This window comes from Terrapene carolina, unplaced genomic scaffold, assembly GCF_002925995.2.
Source record: "Terrapene carolina triunguis isolate 2854851 unplaced genomic scaffold, T_m_triunguis-2.0 Scaffold706, whole genome shotgun sequence".
NCBI classification, from domain to species: domain Eukaryota; kingdom Metazoa; phylum Chordata; order Testudines; family Emydidae; genus Terrapene; species Terrapene triunguis.
In genome coordinates, this window is record NW_020665057.1 from 3,096,514 (window position 1) to 3,119,343 (window position 22,830).

The following is a 22,830-nucleotide window of genomic DNA, read 5'->3' on the forward strand; positions in this document are numbered from 1 at the left end:
TAATGTTGTGTCTCTTTTTTTCCCATTTTTAGCCTGACTCTCCACGTCAGACAGAGAGCCAGAGATCCAAGTTACTGGCTACATATAGCACAGAATCACTATATCAAGCTAAGCGCAAATGCAATGCCACACAGGAATTTGATATTGATTTATATGAAGGTGAGCTGGTGGCTGTTGTTGAGCAAAAGGATCCCTTTGGAAGTACAAGCAGGTGGCGTGTTGACACAGGAAGTAAGTCCTTTGCACAAACATCCCAATAACAGCTTTCCTTTTGGCTATTGATTTTCTTTTCAGTCTGGGCCCATCTGTTTACCTCTATCAGATCAACAGTTTGTAAAAAACAGGTGACTGAAACATATTTGAAATAATTTTTCTTTTCTTTTTAATCTGATATCTAGTTCATAAAGGGTATGTGTATTCCTCCTTCCTGAAGCCCTACAATCCAGCCAAGGTGCAGAAGGATGTAGCAGAAACCAGTTTCTGTGATGACGATTTCGATAATATCAGCCTTTTTGTCTCTTCACGGCCTACCAATGATAGCAGTGCAAGAAATCTAGGACATAAGAGGAGTGACAGCAGCTCATCTAATAATAGCCTATGTGAAAAACCTACAATTAATGGGACAGAGACTGATCACGACACGGATGATCAACATGTAAGCATAATACACGCAGCATATCTATCTATATCTGTTTTTCCTATTCCAAATATAAAAGTTGTGCACTACTGCTTACAATTTAAAGGGGAAACCTTAGTTTATAAAAGGACTGTTCTAATCTATTAGGATGCCATAGGATTTCACACAACATTCTTACCCTCCAGGTCCTCTGATGTAATGTTCCTTGAGTTTTTAATGAACCACACAATGTGTGAAAAGGTAATCAATGCTTATGTGTTAAATTGTGGGATTGAGTCATAACCTTGAATTGAAAGAAGGGTGGAGCTGCAACACCCCATGCAGACCCAATGCCTCTAGCTGCTCCTGGACAGTAAAGCCACCTCCCCGCCCTTACAAAGAGAGCTGGGGTAATCCCTACTAAAGCAGCTAGCTCTGCTTTGTGCTGTTTTCATCTATTTTTTACTAAGAAGATCATGACCATTCTTTTCTGATAAGGAACCCTATGCCTTTATCTAGAGCAGGTTGCTGCAATGTGTGCCTTATAGAACATCTGGTGGTTGAGAGAACTGAAGTGCTCAAGTTAGCAGCTGCTAGATTTAAATGTGTGGGACCTACCCTAGCTCAGTCTTATTTATTTAGTCTGGTTCTTTTTCAGCAGTGACTTAAAGGGCTGAGTATGGTTTTTCTGGGGATCTACTATGTGCCCCCTTGTGGCCAGAGGTGGCCTTGCAGGCATTTTGCTCCTGTTACCCCTCCACTTGTGCACCCCTTACAAGAACTACACATAGTCTCTGTTGTGGCTCATAGCACCCCACACCTAGGGCTAGTTTAATAACAGAAAATGTGCAAGCAATCCTTAGAGTTCCCAAAATAAAGTCCATAACAATAACATAAAAATTCATACTCAGCCATGGTTCTTCTGCCATACCTATAGTTCTTCCTCTTTCCCAATCTGCACTACCCAAAGCCACCAGTCCCAGCCTTTCGGGCTGGAGCTTAGCCCTCCGACCCTGGCTTCCTTCTTTTTCACTCTCTCCTTTGTTGTTTTTGGTGCAGCAACCTCATTACCTGAGGCCATGGCCACCACTTTTTTCATTCATTATTGGCCACGTTATATATATATTTTAATCTATTCTGTCTCTCAAGTATCCCTAAGGAAACACAGCAAGGCCTTTTTTGCACTATTCCATTTCCCTGACATTCTCACTAGTCCCTTTAGGGAAAAAATCTTTGATTCCAAGCCGACTCAATTTTTCATAAAGAAACGTTCTTTCCATAGAATGTTGCCAACAGTGCCAGAGAACATGATCAACAGTTTCTTTGGTTTTGCACACTTTACACAGCCTGTCTTTATGTCTTTTTAATAAGTTTAACTTACCATTTAAGGCACAATGACCTGTTAACACTTTAAAAATTACTACTTCATTTTTTCCACCATGATTGTGGAGTATAGTAGTATCTTTGATTTTTTAGCATACATCATAGAACTTTCATTCTTTTGTTTCCTTAATCCATAGTTCTTGCCATTCCTTTGCAACTTCCTTCATGACCACATTTTTGAATTCTTGTCTATTTAAGGTTATCTTAATATGTACCTCCTCATTTTTTAGAGCATGTTTTGCTGTTCTGTCAGCCATCTCATTTCTAGATATTCTACTATGTACTGGAATCCGTGCTATTGTCATGGGCAGTGGGTGGAGCCCCCCTTTGGGGAGCCTAGCCCCCGGCTCCGCCCCTTCTGCCCACGGCCAGAGCCCCAAGACCTCCTGCCCAGAGAAGCCCCTGAGCTGGCTGCAGGGCAGCCTGGAGTGTCCCCCTCCCCTTGGCTGGAGGAGCCCTGGGTTGGCCGCAGCCCTAAGCCCCCGCCCCCAGCTCTGAGCCCCGGGCTGGCCGAAGCCCCAGGCGCCCCACTCCCCTGCCAAGAGGAGCCCTGGGCTGGCCAAAGCCGTGCCGTGCCTCCCCTCCCCTCCCCAGACCCAACCCACCCAGGGAAAAAGCGTCTGTTAGAAGATGCTTTTGATATGCCCCATGCAGGTTCCAGGGTGGCTGAGGAGGGGTATGGGCCTCCTCAGGCAGCCCGGAACCTGCATGGGGCATAATAAAACAAAAACTTTGCCGCCAAACCCCGCAACCGGGGGTCTGGCCTATTATACCCGCCGCCCATGGCTATTGTAATAGAGATATCTGCTTGCATTATTTCCGTAGTTAGGAACATTATTTCATTTATTATGGCATTTTGACTTTCTGAAGCTCCTGTTCTGATTGTCATTATGACTGACAAGGAATCAGATAAAATTACAGCTGCAGCCCATTGCACATCTCTTATCAATGCTCTGTACATCGTCAATACATTCTTATTGGTACCTCATTTGTTTCCAGATATATTTTAAAGTAAGTTCATCCTACTTTACACTTTTGTATGATATTATCTATGTGACTGTTCCAAGTTAATTGATCAAATATTGCTCCAAGAAACAAACTTTTGAACTACTGACTTTCTCACCATTTTTCCCTAATTTTCTTCCTCGTTAAAAGTATTCTCTTGGTTTTTGCAAGTGAGAATTTAAATCCCCAATTATTTCCCCACTTGGAAATTCTCTGGAGTGCTTCATTTGTCTTTTCCACGGCTACTCTAAGTCTTTTATGTTTAGTCCATATAGCACAGTCGTCTGTGAAAAAGGAAATACCTATTCCCATCTGCATACTTTCCGGGAGGTCATTTATCATAATGGAACACAAAGTAGGGCTGATAACTCTCCCTTGTGGAGTTCCACTTGTAAGCCTGTCCGTTTTTGATAAAGCTGTTCCCACTTTGACGTGTATAGTTCTATCACTTAAAAAGTCCCTTATCCACCACACATTTTCCCTTTTATTTCAATTTTGGCTACAATAGGAGGCCTTTCCTTCCCTCCATAACATGTAATCTGCTTTTCCGCTGTCCAGGCAGATTATCATAAAGTTCTTAGTCCTTATATTTTTTTGTACCTCCGTTTCTAGTCTCAACTGTGCATTTTCCTTTCCTGAAACCATGATGAACCTCATTTTTCTCTGAGCATTTCACTATCTTATATTTATCATTTTCCCCCTTATTTTCCTCACACATGATGTGAGGGCAATAGGCCTATAAGCATCTGGTCTTGTATGTACCTTGCCTGGTTTACTAACTGGTCTCAGCAAAGCTTGTTTCTATTCTATTGGCAGCACTCCTTTTCCCATATATCATTATATTAACTGCAATAGAATCTTTAGACTCCCTTCTGACCTGTGTTGAAGCATTTCATTACTTACGGTATATTATCTTTACCTGGAGCTGTATTTTTCCTTTTCCTAATGGCTACAATAAGCTCCTGCATACTTAAATTTTTTTATGCATCATCAGTATATTCTCTCCAGCCATTTAATAGTTCACAGTTATCCTCAATAAACCTCTTTTTTTCATGAAACTCATTGCTTTGAATCAGATCAGTACTGACCTTTTGGAATTCTTTTGCTAAAATGTCTGCTTTTCCTAAATTGGAGATCTGTTTCATTGTTTACAATAAGAACAGCTATACATTTACTTTTACTTTGAATTCCAGTCATTCTGTGAGTTTGCTTATATTTCTGAAAGATTTGAATCTTTGTCAATTTCCCACAGAAATTTCTCCAACTTTCTTTTTTTATTGTTTTTTTGATAATCCTTTGTGCCACAACCTTACACCTTTTATAATTCATTAAGTCTTTACTATTAATTGTGTGTTTTGCTTGCTTGTATGCCTTATTTTTTTCCTTGATTGCTAATTTGCAATCCTCATTCCACCAGGGAACCGGATTTCTACACTGGGGGCAATTTGATGTTTTGTAGATGGCCAGATCAGCTGCTGCTGTAATTCTTTTTATTATATCATCACAGAATTCTCCTAGGTTGCTACTTGTATACTTACTGCAAAAATATTCATCGCATTTAATTTTGAAAAGGTCCCAGTCAACTTTTTGAAAATTCCAGCTAGGAACTCTTTTTGTGTGTTTGACATTTCCTCAACCTTGGTACTCACTATGCATAGGGAAGTGATAACTTCCTATTTTGTCTTCTTTATAAAATTCCCAGCTGCATTTACTAGCTATGTCATTTGTTGTAGTTCCTGGATCCAAAACAGAAACGGAGCTATTCACGGAATTAAATCTAGAAGGTGCTCCTGCATTCATTAGCAGCAGGTTATGTATATCAATAAATTGTTCTAAGCATAGTTTTCTTACTTTTCCATATTTCATTATGACTGTTATAATCGCCACAAATTGTGAGTGGGTTTTTTACATTAATAACTAATTTTTCTAGTTCTAAAATAACTAATTTTTACATGGATTATAAACAAAAATCTATATATGTTTTTGTTCTGCATCAGAATCTCAGTAGCACTATATTAAAAACTTAGTTTCTGCACACCCTTTTGACATTGCTAAGTCTTTTATGAATATACAGACCCCTCACCCCTTCCTCTGGTAGCCACTTGATTCCTCTAGAGTATATCATATCCTGGTAGATTGAACACAAGTTTACTTATTAGCTATGTTTCTTGCACATATATCACATGAGCCTTTTTTCCCATTTCAAAGATGGCTTTCTTAAATTCCACTCCATACATTATTAAACTATGAGGATTCCAGCTAAGGATCATTAAAACCTTTAATAAGCTGTATTATTTTCTTCATTTAAAATTGGGTGAATGCGGTCTATCAAGAGATTGTCTATTTTTCTGCTGCTTTTGCTAGGATTTTAATCCTTTCATTTTTTCTCCACGTCTGCAAGGTGCAGTTAATTACTTCTTAATGAATGTTATAAACTTCCCTTTATCTACAAACAATATATCATCATCTCCCATTCCTCTCATATTCTCCTCCCTGCCCAATATATTTTTCTTTTTCTATTTTCTGCAGTGGCTACCTTTTGGTAGCCTCAACATATGATACTTTTTGAATAATTTTAATTGTTTGTATTTCCCTAGCTCATTCTGATACTGCATATCCTTTATATGCAGCACTGTGCAACTAGGTTCTGTTTCCTCCACCTCATTGTTCCCTTACAAATGGCTGGTGCATGCCCAAACCTCTAACCATCATAGCGTTTCACAAGGTGGGGGAGAGGAAATATAGAACAATAGATACCACAGTTGGATCCCAGCCAGGATCATCCCTCCATTAAGCATGCCAGGTGGTATAAGACTCACGCCCATATCTGCGGGGTTGCTATGCAAGAGCCTTACCTGCTGCACCACCAAGTCAGATGAGGGAACTGCAGATAAGGCTACACCCACTGACTCAGCTGGGTCAGGTGACTGGCAGCAGACTTTTGCTTGGACACCAGCAGGCATAAAGCTTCCTGCTCCTGTCCCACTCCCTGGCTGAGCAACTAGTTGCTGGGTTTGCTGCTGAACAGACTCCTGAGTCTAAGTTCCTGCTGCTGGTTCCTCACCCTAGTTCCAGTGAGTGACTGCAACTTGACCCTTAGTGTCACTTCTCACTCCAATTCTGGCTTAATCCTTGGCATGGCTATTGATTCTGACTCTAGCATTGACCATCTTGGCATGGCTCCTGACTCTGGCTTTGATCTATGGTGTGACTTCTGAATTGACCCTGATGCTGCCCCCTGGCTCTGACCATTCGGTCAGGCTGCCCTATTATGACTGACAAAGTGTTATGTGTACCGCTGTAAGTGGCTGGTTTTCTCCCTCTCCCACTAAATAGTCATTTAACAAACAATACTTTCGTTGCCTATTGTCTTTTTTATATCATCCTCGGACAATCCTAGTGGCACGCCATACGTCACCCTCTTGCTTCAGTCAGGAATTTAGCCAGTTGATGAGTAACCTTCATTTTCCCTTAGGTTACATTTTAAAGAAGTTTTTCAGCTTGCTCCTTATGTGTACATTTTATCAATAGATCTCCACTCTGCATTCTTTTAGCTTTTTGTACATCACCAACACTTTGTTTTATCCATTCTGCCATTTTCGTTGGGTTAACATCTCCTATTTTCACATCTTCTGTCATTGATTTGACAATTATGAAATGTTGACTTTTATCCTGTTTTTCATTTAACTACTTCTTTAAATCCTGATATATCGAGTCTTCCCCCCCCCTTTCTCCTGATCTAAGACCATTCCTCATCCCCCTACTTCTCCTTCATAGTCCAAGGCAACTTGCTCTCTCCCCACATCCTCCATTGTCAGTTTCAATGTTCAACCTAGTTACAACTGGGGGCCAGTCGAAGCAGCTGTAGCTCATCTTTGTTCTGAGGGAGAAGGTAGCCTATAGTCTGCCTCCTCACCAGAAAATTCCTCCTGATAGACTGAAAGAGAGGGGAGCCCTAACCCACACTACAGGGCTCCTGACACCAGGCCCTTAAAGGAACAGTGTCCTGGGATTTTCCTCCCATCCACCTCCTTATTCCCTGGGACCACTTCCCTTCTTCTGCTACCAGGCCATTTTCTGGGCCTTTGTTCATTCCAACTCCCTGGAATGGGGTCTTCTGGCCCCCTCTACTCTTAAAAGGCCAGAATACCCTGTTACAGGGGATTTCGTTGGGTCTTTTTGTCAAAATTATCAGTTTTATTTTGTATTAATTGCCTTTTTATATAAAATGTACCCCTTCTGAGTACATTTTATATATTAAGATAAAATTTAACTATATTATGTCCCATTAATTTATCAGTTCAGGTTTCATTTCTGCTGGTTGTTTCTTTTTTCAGACTTTCTATGCTGTTTATGCATTTCAAGCAAGAAGCCATCAGGAACTTAGTCTTCAGGAGTACCAGCGGGTTCGGATACTCCAGTTTTCTGACCTGAGCGGCAATAAAGAATGGTGGTTAGCAGAAGCCAAAGGACAGAAAGGATATGTACCTGCTAATTACCTTGGGAAGATGACATATGCATAGGAACAGAAAGGATTGTTGGGACTATTTTCTCTGAAATAGAGACTCAGTCAGAATAATAATCTGTTATAATTTACAGCAAACAGAGTGAACGCACACGTGGTTTATAACCCAGCTATAATATCTGGAGAGGTACATAGGCTACACTGAGAACTCCTACACGCTAAAAACCATTACTTTGTCAAGACCTGAGGAAGAGGAAGTGTTTAACAAGATTCTCTCCTAGTAACATACTTCATAAATCAGGAGTTAACACACAAATACAAAGCACAGCTAAATTTATACCTTTCTATGGGTGCCTCTCCAACATATTTAGCAAATAATATGTGAACCCAAGAGAATTAACCTTGGAAAAGGATAAATTGTGTCATCAGAATTGCCGTAAAGACTCTCTTGTTCAGATTGAGATGACTATTCCATCCCAACTCCCTATTAATGCTCAAAACATTACTTTTGGGCTGTGAACATTTACAGGAAGTCCATCGAGCCATTTATTAATTATTAGAGATGAAAAAAGTTATCTTTTAAGAACATTGTCCTTTTTGGTACTTGATCACTCAAAAAGAGCTGTTTTAAAACTTAAAACCTGGCAAGTACCTAACCTTCACTCAGAGAAGTGCATTTTGCCAGATTTGGAATAAAAAAAGTTGGTTGAGAAATAAGCAAGTTATCTTTTGACAATGACATATATAGCATGCACAATGCATAATTTTTCATAACTTAAATCTGTACCATATAGATCTAGATATATGCCCCACTAATATGTTTATATTTGGAGACCTGCACATTGCCAAATCCTGATTTTTTGCAGTTATTAGACTTTAAAATAAAATCAAGTGGTGCCTTTATTTGAATGCCTTATTGCAGTAGTTTTCAATCTGAGGCCCCCAGACTATGTCTAAGGGGTCTGCAAAAGGTGACTATGAAAATAAAGTTTTAGATCCCAGAAAAGGCATTCCGTTTTTCTGATCAATCAAAAGTATGTGAATACTCCCACCTACAGGTCAAAACCTGGAAGTGTTGTCATTACCATAGAAGCCCACAGTTTAACGCCCTTTCTCACATTGCATCAAACGCCATGCTGAGCACATGCAACATTTATAGCTGAATTCTGTTCAGTCAGTTTTCAGTCTAAGGCTTCTATGATAGGGTCCATGGACCACAGGTTGAATTTTTAGAGGGGTCCACACGTCCATTTGAAATTTTTTAGTAGACCACAAATAAAAACAGGTTGAAAACCACGGCTTTATTGCTTATGTGACCCCTTTGGGGGTGCAAGTCTAGTCATTGAGAGAACAATGCCTTGAGGAAGTGCATCTAGGTGCCCGGACTCATGGTGTGTCACGGTATCTCCTTCAGATGCTTCTATTACTCTTGGAGTATATGACTATTAGATTGGACAGTGGAAAAAAATTAGAAGTATTTGACTGTGCAATAATTAGATTTTCTAGTGTTTGCAGGATTAGGGGCCAACCTTTGTTATCACTAAAATAGCTTTAAATACTCTGATATCATCAGTGAACACAGAAATACAAAATTATGAAGAAAGATGTGATCACTGCAGTACTGCTCTTATAGGTTCCTATCATTACACAGTGGAAAGACTCCTATGGACTACAGTAGTCATCAGATAAGACCTGCAGCCCACCTCTGACCTGAAATGGTGACCTACTAACATATAAGCCCTTGTCAGGTATTTTCTGTCCTACAACATCATTGATGACTGACTGTGATAGTGACAATACAATAAAATTGATTATCAGACGGAATGGTCAACAATACACATAGGCAACAGTCATAGGCAAAGCCACTGACTGCATGTTTCCTGCTCCCCTAGCCCAAATGTACCATTTAAAGATAAAATGAATGAAACCATTTAATAGGATTCAGAAAAAAAAGAGACTACCAGCAAAGGAAGGATGAGAGAGGGTAGATTTGCTCATGAAGTGCAAAGAGGTCTGTCAAAAGAAAAATCTAGCTTTAATTTTTCCAAGAAAGGGAGAGACACTTGTTGAACTCGCAGAAGAGAAAAGGTGTGGCAGGTCATGGAGGAACTTTAGCCCTCTGTACATTGTATGACAGAAAAGGCTTGAGAGTTCACTGGTATGAACATACAGATTTTGGTATTTGAACTTCTGTGATTGATCACAATCCAAATGATAAATAAATAACAATGTGGTTACACTGCCTTATTTGTGATGCACAGGATTGTACCTAGCTGTTGCAAATTTCCATGAGTGGAATGTGCCCATCCCTTCAACAAATGTTACCATCTCATTCGATCTGTTCAGAATGCAGTTGATATTGTAAATAATATTGTCTTTATGTCAAGTAAAAATCAAAAAGCTTTGGGGTAGATTCTTATGTCAGCTTGGTGCTGCGCAGCCTTCATTATATTTAATGGGGACTATGGGCTCAAAGCCCTGCGCGTAGAGTTGAATATACTCCAATGACAAATTGCACTAATTTTGCACTACAAACAACAAAAAAGTTTTGTTATTGGAAAGCTCCCCCACAAGAAGTTTTTCAGCATGTCTTATATTTCAGAATATCTTAATTAGAGAGGATCTGCTATCTGCAGTAGCTGAAAACTGTTTTAAAGTAGCTGAATTGTGTGTAATAGGCTTAATAAGCGCCTACAAGCACAGTGATGAAGCTTTGTATGCTAGGGACTGTAGTTAAATGAAAGAACTAGGGAGTAAGATATTAAAAAGGGACTAGTGATTTTGGATGCCTCAGTATTTGTGTGCCCAGCCTGACCCATCTTAAAGGTCTCTGATTTTGAGAAAGTGCTGAGTATGCACACTATGAATATCAGCCACTTTTCAAGTGTCTCAGGCTACGTCTTCACTACGGGGGGGAGGGGGTCGATTTAAGATACGCAAATTCAGCTACGCGAATAGCGTAGCTGAATTCGACGTATCGCAGCCGACTTACCCCGCTGTAAGGACGGTGGCAAAATCGACCTCCGCGGCTTCCCGTCGACGGTGCTTACTCCCACCTCCGCTGGTGGAGTAAGAGCCTCGATTCGGGGATCGATTGTCGCGTCCCGACGAGACGCGATAATTCGATCCCCGAGAGGTCGATTTCTACCCGCCGATTCAGGCGGGTAGTGTAGACCTAGCCTTAGATTGTATCCAAAATCACTACTCACTTTTGAAAATCTTGGCCTAAGTGTCTTGATTTCACAAGGAATGAAGGACTGCGCTCTAGTACAAAAGGATGAGCTTTTCAAAGGAATCTGAGGGAGTTGGACACCTAAGCCCTATTGAATTTCACTGGGATTTGGGAGCCAATTCCCTCAGGCCCTTTTGAAAACTCCAGCCTTAATTGCTGGTGCCCAGAATATATTTTGTATATTTTAGGATAAAAATAATCTATATATCTTGAATTATATCCGCTTTCTTCCATCAACCACAATCACTTTGGAGTCACAAAAAGTTTCATTGTAATGTACTCCGTATTGACTGATGGGATTGGCTTTGATCATTTCTGAAACCTTCTTCAGTTTTAACTATTATAAATGAATGAGAATATATTTATTTTGCCAACTTTTATCTGTTTTTTAAAATAAATAAACTCAAGCCAAGAGCATTGCCAAGATGACGATGAGAAGCTGTCTGAATTAATGCCTTGCCTACACTGGAGGAATTTGGCAAAAATTCTAATGGGACCTGCTTAAAGCAGATCTAGTTGAGACAGTGCTTAAAACGCTAGAGACCCATCTACATTAGGGTTCCCTATATCGCTAACATCAGTGGAGGCAAACTGGTTTTAGTAAAGGTGTGATGGGGGTGGGAGGGAAAGAGGGGCAATTTTTTTCTAATGCAGACATGACTTCAGTGTTTGAAGGGCCTGCTCCTGTTAATCAATGACAAAACTCTCATTGACTTCAATGGAGTAAGAGTGGGCTCCAGTTTAGTAAACCAAAAAGGCACCAATCTTGCAAACACTTAAGCATGTGCGCTTTACTTACTTGAAGTCAATGGGATTGTGCACTTGCTTAAGTGTTTGTAGGACTGGGCGCCAACTTTGTCACAGTGTTTCTTCTTCGATAGGATTTTTTTTTAAAGTGATGCCATTGTGCTCTGCACAGCAATTTCAAGCCCAGTAGTTTCCAGAGCCAAACAGTGACACAGGGACTCAAGTTTTATCTTTGGCAACCACCTACTGCACTATTTTCCTTTTTGCTTGCAGTCCCTGTCCTAGACAGGATATTATTCACTTTTTCTGTGAAAACAACTTTGAGAATTATTCCTTCCAATACTTGTTTTTAAATTAATACATTTCAGTGTGTTAGCATCTATGTCTAAACTTCAAGAACACTCCTGCTTTTACTTTAGGAAAGCTCAGAAAAAATGCATATAATAGGCCCAGTCCTGCAGTGGGGTTGGGTTTCCTGTATGAGAAAGGGCTGCAGGAATGGACCCAATAATTGCAATAGAAAATATAGCTATGACAATGCTGAGTGAATCCAGATTTTTTTTATTGTAAATTCCATTTATAGCAATATTGTTTGCACACAAATTTTTAAATTCTCCTTTTAAATTATTGTAATAATAAAGATATATTTTTGCACTTGTGTTGGCTTCTTTTAAAAACAATACATTTCTGCCTGAAGCACAACAGAACATAGATCCAAGACCTATTTCCCGTTCTGTTATCAACTAGAGACCATGCTGTGATCATGATGGTAGCAGAGCAGAGGAAATGAACAGTTGCTTCAAACACTGCACTTGTCTATATTTATCTATCTTATCAATCTATCAGTATTTGTAAAGTGCCATTTAGGCACTGAACAAGGTTTAAAAATACATTGAGAAAACTGCTGTGGAGCAGTTAGTTCGGTTTTGTCCTTCCCTAGCTGTAATCTAGGCTACTGATTTGTGAACATTATTAGTTCTCTGTCTTACTCGTGGATCAATCATGAGTTGTAATAGTGAAAAGCATGTTTCACTCCTGGCTCTCAGAGAACTTTGTGCCAGATTCTGATACGCTTACTCACAATGAATAGCACTTTGCACCATAAGATTCCCAATTAATTCCAGCAGAACCACTTATAAAGCAGCATTCAGCGAAAGCGAAGTGATCAGAACTTGGCCATTTCTGAAGAATAAGCCTCCCAACACCTCTCAGAGGTAGGAAAATAGTAGACCGCCTATTTACAAGATGGATAAGCTAAGACCTTGGCCACACTACAAATACTTTGCCAGTATAGCTCTATTGGTATACTTGTACCAGCAGAGCTCCCTATTGCAGACACAGCTTACACAGACAGAAGAAGTTTTACCTGTCAATATAGTAACACCACCTCCCCAAATGACATTAACTATGCCAAAAGCAGCGCTCTTCTGTTGGCATGGCTACATCTACAGTGGGCATTTTGCCAGCATAGCTATGTTGGCTAGAAGGTGAGGTTTTTCCACATCCCGACCACACAGCTATGCTGACAAACATTTGTAGTGTAGATCTGGCCAAAGGCAGAGAGATGCTGTTACTTCTAAATCACACAATAATGCAGTCAACCTAGAACAGGGATTGGCAACCTTTGGCACATGGCCTACAGGGTAAGCCCCCTGGCGGGCCGGGACGGTTTGTTTACCTGCCGCGTCTGCGGGTTCGGCCGATTGCGGCTCCCACTGGCCGCGGTTCGCTGCTCCAGGCCAATGGGGGCAGCGGGAAGTGGCGTGGGCTGAAGGATGTGCTGAACCTGCTCTAATTTTTCAACATCCTTCTTGAAGTGTGGACCCCAGAACTGGACTCAGCATTTCAGGAGTGGTCACAGTAGTGCCCAATAGAGAATACAACTTCCTTAAAGGTTTTTCATCAAACTTCCCAAAGTCAGTCACAGACACCAAATAAAGAGAGTTTTGTTCTCAAAGGAGAATTGTTAGAAAAGTTATGAACATGTATAAACAAATGTAACATCGTCTGCATCCTTAATTATAACTAAGGTTAAGATTTTGTCACAGTTATTTTTAGTAAAAGTCATGGACAGGTTGCAGGCAATAATAATAAAAAAAAATGCATAGGAGCCGTGACTATCACTAAAAATAATGGGGAGAGGCGGGAAGGAAGAAATGACACCTGGAGCCCTATGGAGGGGACTGACAGCCCCAGCCCCACCGCCACAGGGGCTGAGGCAGAGGCACAGCCCCTGCTCCAGCTGCGGTTCGGGGGCTCCCAGCTCCGCCCCTGCCGTTGATAGCTGAAACCGAAGTCACGGAAATCCAGTAAAGTCATGGAATCCATGATCTCCGTGACTAAATCGTATCCTTAGTTATTACATCACCACTGGCAAATACTACAATACATTGTCTATGCAAACTTTAAACAAATATGAACAAACGTTTCTTCAAACTTGAGAAATGGGACATGTTTAGTCCGCTAGATCTGAAGCATACAGTATATTTACAGTCTGTTGTAGATGGAGAAAATACACAGATTTACATTGTTAAGCATATTATAGAAAAAAAAAAAAGCCAATCTAGAAATTAGCTGCATGGATATTTATTAAATGAATTATGTTATACTTCACACATATCTTTGTTTTGAAGAAACACAGAAACAAGATTAACAGATAGCTCTATTACTTCTTCAGTTTCTTTTGGGCAGCCTTCTTCTTGACCATTTGTAACCTTTTCATAGCATTGAGCTGCGATTCCTGAGAAGTAGGGCCCTTTAGGGACAGTGACTGATTGCCAGAATCTGCACTTGATTTGCTGGTGCTGCTCCCACTGTTACCTGTTGTGCTACTGCTTCCATTCCCACTATTCACCTGGCTGCTGCTGCCTGGGGCCGTGCTGCTAGGACTAGGAAGGCCAACTTTGCTGACATTGTCACTGCTCACTGAACGACTAAGACCTGTTTTCCCCAAGGTCAGAGGTGGAAGAGGTTTTAGTTGAACAGGGTTTGTGTTGTTGTTACTGGAAGCTATTTTTGACCCTAGTCCTGTTTTAGATGTTGTTAACCCTGACAAACCCACAGGTTTCTGGTTATTAGAGGAGGCTGCAGGTTTTCCGCTGGTACTCTGTGCTGTTGATCCCAGTTTGGTGGTTGATGGACCGGTGGAGGAGGTTTTGGCTGCAAAAGCCGCCCATCCAGTAAGGCCACTGGTTGCTGAAGAGGAAACACTGGTACCGGTTGAGTTCCCCGAAATTGCTGCTGTGGTCTAAAATCAATCAATCCTATATTAGTAATGTTTGAACACATAGCAGGAACGGTTATGATCAAACTTCAGTTTCATATTCTTTACACAAAAATATCCATTAGACAATATTCTGATATTTCATCCTGGATTATCTCAGTCAAAAGCAACACAGAGAAAGGAAAGGAGACAGGTGCAGAGTCTTTGTCTTCACTGAAAATGAAGTTAGTATTATCATTTCTTTCCTTTTTCTAACCAGCGAACAGGATACCATATGGCACAATGATCCTTCACTAAACTCTATAAAAAGGCAGTCTATCTGAAGTAATTAAAAAGATCAACACTTGTGAAGTATAAATGAGAAAGGCAGTCCACTAGATTGTGTGTGATTCTGTTACCCCGAGCTGCTTTTTAAGAAGATAACAGATGGTCTATCACATAATCAGACCGCAGGCAATGAAAATAATGCAGATACCAGAGTCTCTTGATCATTTTATAAAAAACAGTATTTTCCCCCAGCCCTCCTGATTACTGTCCGCCTGTACCTGCCATGCCCCCACCACATACACACTTAAACTATCCACAAAAGTTACTGGATTTGTTTCCATTTAGTGTTTCTGTTAATGCGCTACAATAAATAATACTCAACACTTATTATAGTGCTCTTCATCTTCAAATACACCTCTACCCCGATATAACGCTGTCCTTGGGAGCCAAAAAATCTTACTGCGTTATAGGTGAAACCGCATTGTATTGAACTTGCTTTGATTCCCCGGAGTGCGCAGCCCCGCCCCCCAGGAGCAGTGCTTTACCGCATTATATCCGAATTCGTGTTATATCAGGTCGCGTTATATCGGGGTAGAGGTGTAGCTTTAAAACAGTAATTAATCTTCATAACACATCGTGAATAGTTAGCCTTTGTTTACATTTGAGGAAAACTGATACATGGATATTAAATAATTCACCCAAAGTTATTCAGTGAGTCTGAGTTAAGGCTTAGGGGTTCTCCGCTCCAATCCTCTGCTCAAACCATATTTCCTCCCCCCCCCGCAGCACATCCATGAAGTTTCTAAATGCTGAGAATTATGACTGAAATTAGGCATTGATCCTGCAATTATTTATGCGAGTAACTTTTCAGATGTATAAAGTTATTCACATGAATACTTGTTTGCATCATAGGCATCATATTATCCATATGGGCTCCTGTCATAACTATAAGGGGAAGGGCAACAGCCCTCCTGTGTACAATACTATAAAATCCCTCCCGGCCAGAGACTCCAAAATCCTTTTACCTGTAAAGGGTTAAGAAGCTCAGGTAACCTAGCTGACACCTGACCCAAAGGACCAATAAGGGGACAAGATACTTTCAAATCTTGGTGGGGGGAAGGCTTTTGTTTGTGCTCGTTGTTTTGGTGGGAGTTCGCTCTTGGGACTAAGAGGGACCAGACATCAATCCAAGGTCTCCAAATCTGTCTGAACAAGTCTCTCCTATTTCAAACTTGTAAGTACAGCCAGGCAAGGCGTGTTAACTTTATCTTTGTTTTCTCAACTTGTAAATGTACCTTTTGCTAGGGTGTTTACCTCTGTTTGCTGTAACTTTGAACCTAAGGCTAGAGGGGGGTCCTCTGGGCTCTTTAAGTTTGATTACCCTGTAAAGTTATTTTCCATCCTGATTTTACAGAGATGATTTTTACCTTTTTCTTTAATTAAAAGCCTTCTTTTTAAGAACCTGATTGATTTTTCCTTGTTTTTAGATCCAAGGGGGTTGGATCTTGATCCACCAGGAGTTGGTGGGAGAAAGGAGGGGGGATGGTTAATTTCTCCTTGTTTTAAGAGCCAAGGGATTTGGAGCTGTATTCACCAGGGAATTGGTGAAGAGTCTCTCAAGGCTACCCAGGGAAGGGAATTAGCACATTGGGAGTGGTGGCAGTGGACCAGATCTAAGCTGGTAGTTAAGCTTAGAAGTTTTCATGCAGGCCCCCACATCTGTATCCTAAACTTCAGAGTGGGGAAGGAGCCTTGACAGCCCCCATACATGGAAAGCAGTTAAACATATGAATAACTTTATGCACGTGAATAGTTCTTCTGATTTCAGCATGCTTAGGCTTGGTCTACACCTAATACTTACATCAGCACAACTATGTTAGCCAGGGTGTGAAAAAACCAAGCCCCTACGGAAACAGTTACGCCAATAAAATCCCCAATGTTGACGCAGCTATTCTGACAGAAGAATGCTTCTGTCGACATCGCCAACATCATTCGGAGAGGTAGTATTCGTACACCAGCAGAAAAACTTCTTCTGTCATTGTATGCTGCAACTACACTCGCTATGCTGGCATAGCCATCCGTAAGGTAGACATTGTGACACTGGCAGACCAGGTGCCAGCTCATGCCAAGGCCACTGGGCCTCAATGAATGCGACAAATGCCTAGCTGGAAACCAGTCTGGCTTGCCTGTGCGTTAGCATTGTTAAAATAGATATCAGAGTTACAAGAATGTGTTTAGACTTCATGAAATGCTTGTAGGATGCTGCATGTATTAATCTTAATTATAACATCTGTATCCCATGTTATAAGGTAATATTTAAGGGTTTGCTTTGGAACTATAAAAATGCTTGCTCAGACTGTAAACCCCACAGTCAACAGACAAGCATTACCAGGTGTGAAATACAAGAGGTGTCGTCTCCTCCCCCCAAAAAGAAGGCCTATAGAAACCAGTCAAACTATTGTGGAGCATCAATGAACAAAAGACTTTGTTGATTGCTTTCCCCAACACCCATGAAGTGGGTACCCATACAAGCCCTCATCCCACCACAGCTTGAATGCTGGGGGAAGGGAATAAAAATCCCTGTTAAAGAGAAATTGTGATCACTATGCTGCTTGAAATTCAGAGAGGGCAAAATTTCTAAGCAAGAGCAAGAGATCCCCAAGCTGATTGGTTTGGATTAGCCTTAAAGGATATATAGAGCTTGCATATTATAACAACTACTATTATGTGTTGGAACCTAAGACTGTATCTCATTCGTGTGTGTATGTTTACCTACTTTAACCTTGTAAATAACTCTCGTTTCTTTTTCTTAGTTAATAAATCCTTAGTTTATTACAGGACTGACTGTTAACACTGTCTTTGGTAAGAGATCTGAGGTGCAACTGACCTGGGGTAAGTGTCTGGTCCTTTGGGACTGGGAGTAACCTGAATATTGTTTCGACTTTTGGTGTAAAAGATCATCTAACACAAAGGCAGGCTTGCCTGGGTGGCAAGATAGATCAGACTGCCCAAGGGGACAGTCTGTGACTCTGTGGTAAGGCTGTTCTAGAGTTTGTGGAGTTCCCATTTGTTACTTGGCTGGTGAAATCTATCTATAGAACATACAGCCAGTCTGAGGTTTTGTGCCCTGCTTCTTGACAGTCTGCCCTGAAGTTGGCACCCACGCTCGTGGGCCACTCCAGACAGCTTGACTGACACAGCCTTACAGTTTCACATGCACTTAAGTGCTTTGCTGGACTGGGGTCACAGTTTGTTAGGCTACTCAAGATATTTATTATGCTGTTGCTGTGGCTTCTGGTTTATCTCCTTTTATCACCTCATGACAACCTTTAACACTGAAAAATAACCCAGAGAAGGAGAAAGATGAGACAAGGTATAGAAGAGGAAGGGATCTCACAAATTAGATCTTACAGAAGCAACAGGGCTTCTTCAGTATCATAACAGAAGTCTTGCAATTGCAAATGCATGCATGTTACTTAAGAAAGGATGTGAACTGCTGTCCTTTCTATGAGCGTGAAGATTTCTTACTTTTATAGAAATGCCATTTAAAAAAACAAACCAGAACAATCTACTTTTTTTTCCTCCTTATAAAATAAAAAAGTCAAGAAACTGAAAATTCACTATGTTACAGCACTACCGAATACAGATAAGGGCCTGTATTTTCATTTGGGGTTTTGATCACGTGAAAGAGCAAGGTGGGGTTCTGACAAAGGAAAAAAACAGCTGTACAAAATTTAAGCAAGAACATTTCATATATGCAATAAAATGAAAGCACTTAGAGAGAGAGTTTAATGTACAGCACCTTGACTTCTGTCCTCTTGAATGCTAGGAAAGTTGTTGGGGTATCCAGCTTGAGCTTAATTTCAGGTTTCTTTACCAATGGATCTTTCACAGTTGGTGCTACTGAAACTACTGCAGGAGCTGGTTTCTGAGGTGGTTTCTGAGTCTTTTGAGCCTGCATAAATAATAATTAAACTCAAATTAGTTATGTTTCTGTACTTACGACGAAGATTTAATCAGAGTGACAACAGAAAACATGAATATTATGAGATCACAACATTAGCCACTAGAATACTATCTTAGATGAGACCTGGAAATTAAGCATTGAGAAAACAGGTCAGGTGGAACCCAACTTAGATTTGTAGGGAGGTTTCCAGCTGACAGGTAGGTGGGATTGAGTCCCATACCATGGGAAGATTCCAGCAACTGACAGGCACGCTGGGAGGGACCATATATTTGAGTGGGCAAACAAAGGCGGGAGGAGGAGTCAGGAGTTAGGCCTGATGGAGGAGTGTACGGAACTGGTGGATGAAGGGACAGGGAAGGAAAATATTGGGAAAAATTATGGTTAGAAACCAGCTTCTGGGAAGCAGATTGCAGGGCTCTTTTCAGAGAAAGCAGTAAGGTGGCAGCATTTTTGCTGAGGTAGCAAAAGGAAACTGTAGCCTGCAAAGGGAAAGCTGACATATGGCAGTTGGACGGGGAGGTGAGTGAGATGCTCTGTACCTCGGGTGAACACACTACGCCCCCATGTTCATCTTTATAAAATAATTGCGTGGTATCCAATGCAAAGTTTGTCATGTTGGGTGTCTTCGTAAGGCTCATGATGCACGGAACATGGTTGTTATAGTGATGTTATAGTAATTGTTACAGTAATGTTTTAGTAAGGTTATAAGTTATAATTTCATGTATATAGTTATGAGGCTGAAAATGTATCCTCATGGCTTAAAGCAAGCCTAGGCAAAAACTCTCCAAGAGCAGAGAGGCAGTTCACACCTCATCAGGGCATCTATGGGACAAGCCCAGCCTAGCCTCACAGGAACAAAGGATACTGGCCTAGGAAACAACAAAAGGATCTGTTAGACTCTCAAGTGAGTCCCCCCCCTTCCTTTGGTCAGTTTGGAACTGCGATGAGGTAATGCTCACCTGACTCTGAAAGGAGGGAGGCAAAGCCAAGAGGGAAGAAAGAACATGATAAAAGGGAGAGACGTTTGCCATGCACTCTCTCTTGCACTTACATCTATAGACATCACCACCAAGCGACTGAAGCGCTGATCAAAGGGGAGAGCCTGGTTGAAGAGCAACCAGCCAGCCTGTGGTGAGAAGCATCTAAGTTTGTAAGGGCATTGAAAGTGTTAAGATCAGTGTAGAATGCGTTTTACTTTTATTTCATTTGACCAAATCTGACTTGTTATGCTTTGACTTATAATCACTTAAAATTTATCTTTGTAGTTAATAAATCTGTTTGTTTATTCTATCTGCAGCAGTGTGTTTGGTTTGAAGTGTGTCAGAAACTCCCCTTGGGATAATAAGTCTGGTACATATCAATTTCTTTGTTAAATTGATGAACTGATATAAACTTTCAGCATTCAGCGGGCATAACTGGACACTGCAAGACAGAGGTTCCTAGGGTAGTGTCTGGGACCAGAGATATTGGCTAGTGTCATTCCGTTGCACAATCCAAGGAGCATCTTACATGCCAAAGGCCATGCGTGAACAGCTCAGGAGTGGGGGTTCTCACAGCAGAGCAGGGTAAGGCTGGCAACCAGAGTCAAGGATTGGAGTGACCTAGCAGACTACCAGCCCAGATAACACTAGAGGGGAATGTCACAGTGAGCGTGAAATATTTATATCGATGGATGAATATGGTACTGCAGTGCAATTTACTGAGCACAAGTAAGCAGTCCTGAGTTCAAAGGACTGAAGATAATCAAAGTAGTAAAACGACTACTGAAATCAATTAATAACTTTCACTGGCTATAGCAAAAACATTTTAAATGAGATTTTCCTAATAGAAAGGTCATTTCAACAGGTAACATTTTGCCGGGTTATCACAAAGTAGCTTCAAAATTTAACAGAATTTCTTCTGTATAACGTCTCAGTTTTAAAAGGTCTCAAAATTCAAGATGAATGACCTGATGATTTATGTTTTGTGCAAATAAAGATGTTTTCTTATTCCAGTGATAACTTACTTTTATGTTATTTTCAGCTTTTATAAATTGTTTCTAATACCAAAAGACACTTTTTACCAACAGATTTTGACTCGTTATGAAACTCAGAAGTCAACAGCCTACTTACTAAAGAAATTAGTTAGACGCTATCAGATTTATTTCTTATTTTGGCTTGTGGATCTCTTCTGTGCTAACCCCAGATGCTTTTGTTTGCTTGTAACCTTTAAGCTGAATCCCCAAGAAGGCTATTTTGGGTGCTTGGTTTTTGGAATTGCTCTTTTAAAATCTAGCAAAAGCCTAAGTTCCAGATGTATTTTCTTTCTTTTTGTTTTTAATAAAATTTACCTTTTTTAAGAACAGGATTGGATTTTTAGTGTCCTAAAAGGTTTGTGCATGTTGTTTGATTAGCTGGTAGCCACAGCTAATTTCCTTTGTTTTCTTTCTCAGATGTTCCCCGGAGGGCTGTGTGTGTGTGAAAGGGCTTGAGAGTACCCCACAGGGAGGAACTCCCAAGTGCTCCTTTCTGGGTTCAAAGGGAGTTTTTTGCATTTGGGTGGTGGCAGCATTTACCAAGGCCAGAGAGAAGCTGTAACCTTGGGAGTGTAATAAAGCCTGGAGTGGCAAGTATTAATTTTTAAAATCCTTGCAGGCCCCCACTTCCTGCACGTGGAGCGACAGAGTGGGGATTTTAACCCTTTACAGGTAAATCAAGCAGAGAACAGACACCAAGAGGGATTTTACAGCTAACTGGGTGTCCATAAGGGAGCTCCCCCTGCCCTTCAGTTATCACACAGCCCAAACGAATTGCTGTCTCCAAATACTACTCATGTTAGACAAAAAACTGACTCTTACCATTCTCTTCATCTGCCTGGTACAGCGGGCACAATACCACACGAGGCGAGGATCATTGACTTCTTTGTCTGTCACCTGAGGTTTATGACAATCCTGGTGGTAGAGATTATGGCACTCCTGACACTCTACTAACTGATTTCCAGAAGTAACTGTCATTTGCCTGCAAAACAAACAGTTGAGAACACGTTACTGATGAAAGCACTTTAAGGTTATCTAGTCATTGTAATCTTTGCAAGGCTTAATATAAAAAGTTAGAAATATACTTATGCTATGGATACACTTTCTATTCTTAGCAAAATGAAAAAGATCCCTTTTCTAATGTATGAGTTCTTCCTAACAACCATCTTTCAAACTTTTTGTTGCTTTGAAGTAGACTCTAAAGAAAAGCTCAGAATTTTAGATTATTATTATAAACACATCTACAAGTCACCTGTAAAGGAAAAAGTCATTTGGTTTGTTCCCTTATGATGTATAAAGCTCTGAAAAATGTTCCATTACTATTACTAGTACTATTACTATACCATTTGAGTGCCTAGGGAACAACATTGTTGTAAGATGTTGAACTGTATTGCTCAACAACAAATAGGAGTCTCAATGACAACCATTCTTATACTCCTGGGGGAATTCTGTGCCACTGTGCCCGTGCAGAATCCATGTGCCATTCAGAATTTCCCTCCCCCCTCACAGAAAATACATTCTGCCAGAAAGGAGTTGCAATTACTCCTTTTGACCACCAAGGGCTGCTGTGGCACCAGAACAGAGAGCAGCCACTCCCGGGCAGGAGCAGCCCCAGCTGCAGATAGGGAAGAGAAAGAGGCTGCCTTCCTCACAGCAAACTGCCCATGGGGCCGGGTCAGGAGGCACAGAATATGGGGGGATAGACAGCATGGGGCACGTGGGGCTGCTGGGGTGTGTGTCACAGACTGGTGTTCAGAAGGGATAGTGTGGGGGACAGACTGGGGCGGGGGCTGAGTGGGGGTGCAGGGACTCATGTGGACAGGGGGCTGCAGGGACACATGGGGAGAGGGAAGTGGCTGAGTGGGGGTGCAAGGACACCTGGGGATGGGGGGGGGTGCAGGGACACACAGG

At 41.1% G+C, this 22,830-nt stretch overlaps 2 protein-coding genes across 2 annotated transcripts in view; one reads left to right on the forward strand and one right to left on the reverse strand.

Moving 5' to 3' along the window:
* The window catches only part of ARHGEF38 (Rho guanine nucleotide exchange factor 38), a 53,396-nt gene extending 45,869 nt beyond the window's left edge, over positions 1–7,527 (forward strand). Inside the window, exons 12-14 of the mRNA XM_024206578.1 lie at positions 33–231; positions 399–655; positions 7,342–7,527. Of these exons, the coding sequence (XP_024062346.1) occupies positions 33–231; positions 399–655; positions 7,342–7,527 (642 nt within the window). The remainder of the gene's footprint in view (positions 1–32; positions 232–398; positions 656–7,341) is intronic.
* A 5,702-nt stretch (positions 7,528–13,229) lies between these two features.
* Positions 13,230–22,830, reverse strand: part of INTS12 (integrator complex subunit 12) — a 32,231-nt gene continuing 22,630 nt past the window's right edge. Inside the window, exons 5-7 of the mRNA XM_026659861.1 lie at positions 21,742–21,901; positions 18,741–18,893; positions 13,230–14,695 (exon numbers count right to left, since the gene is read on the reverse strand). Of these exons, the coding sequence (XP_026515646.1) occupies positions 14,114–14,695; positions 18,741–18,893; positions 21,742–21,901 (895 nt within the window). The 3' untranslated portion in view covers positions 13,230–14,113. The remainder of the gene's footprint in view (positions 14,696–18,740; positions 18,894–21,741; positions 21,902–22,830) is intronic.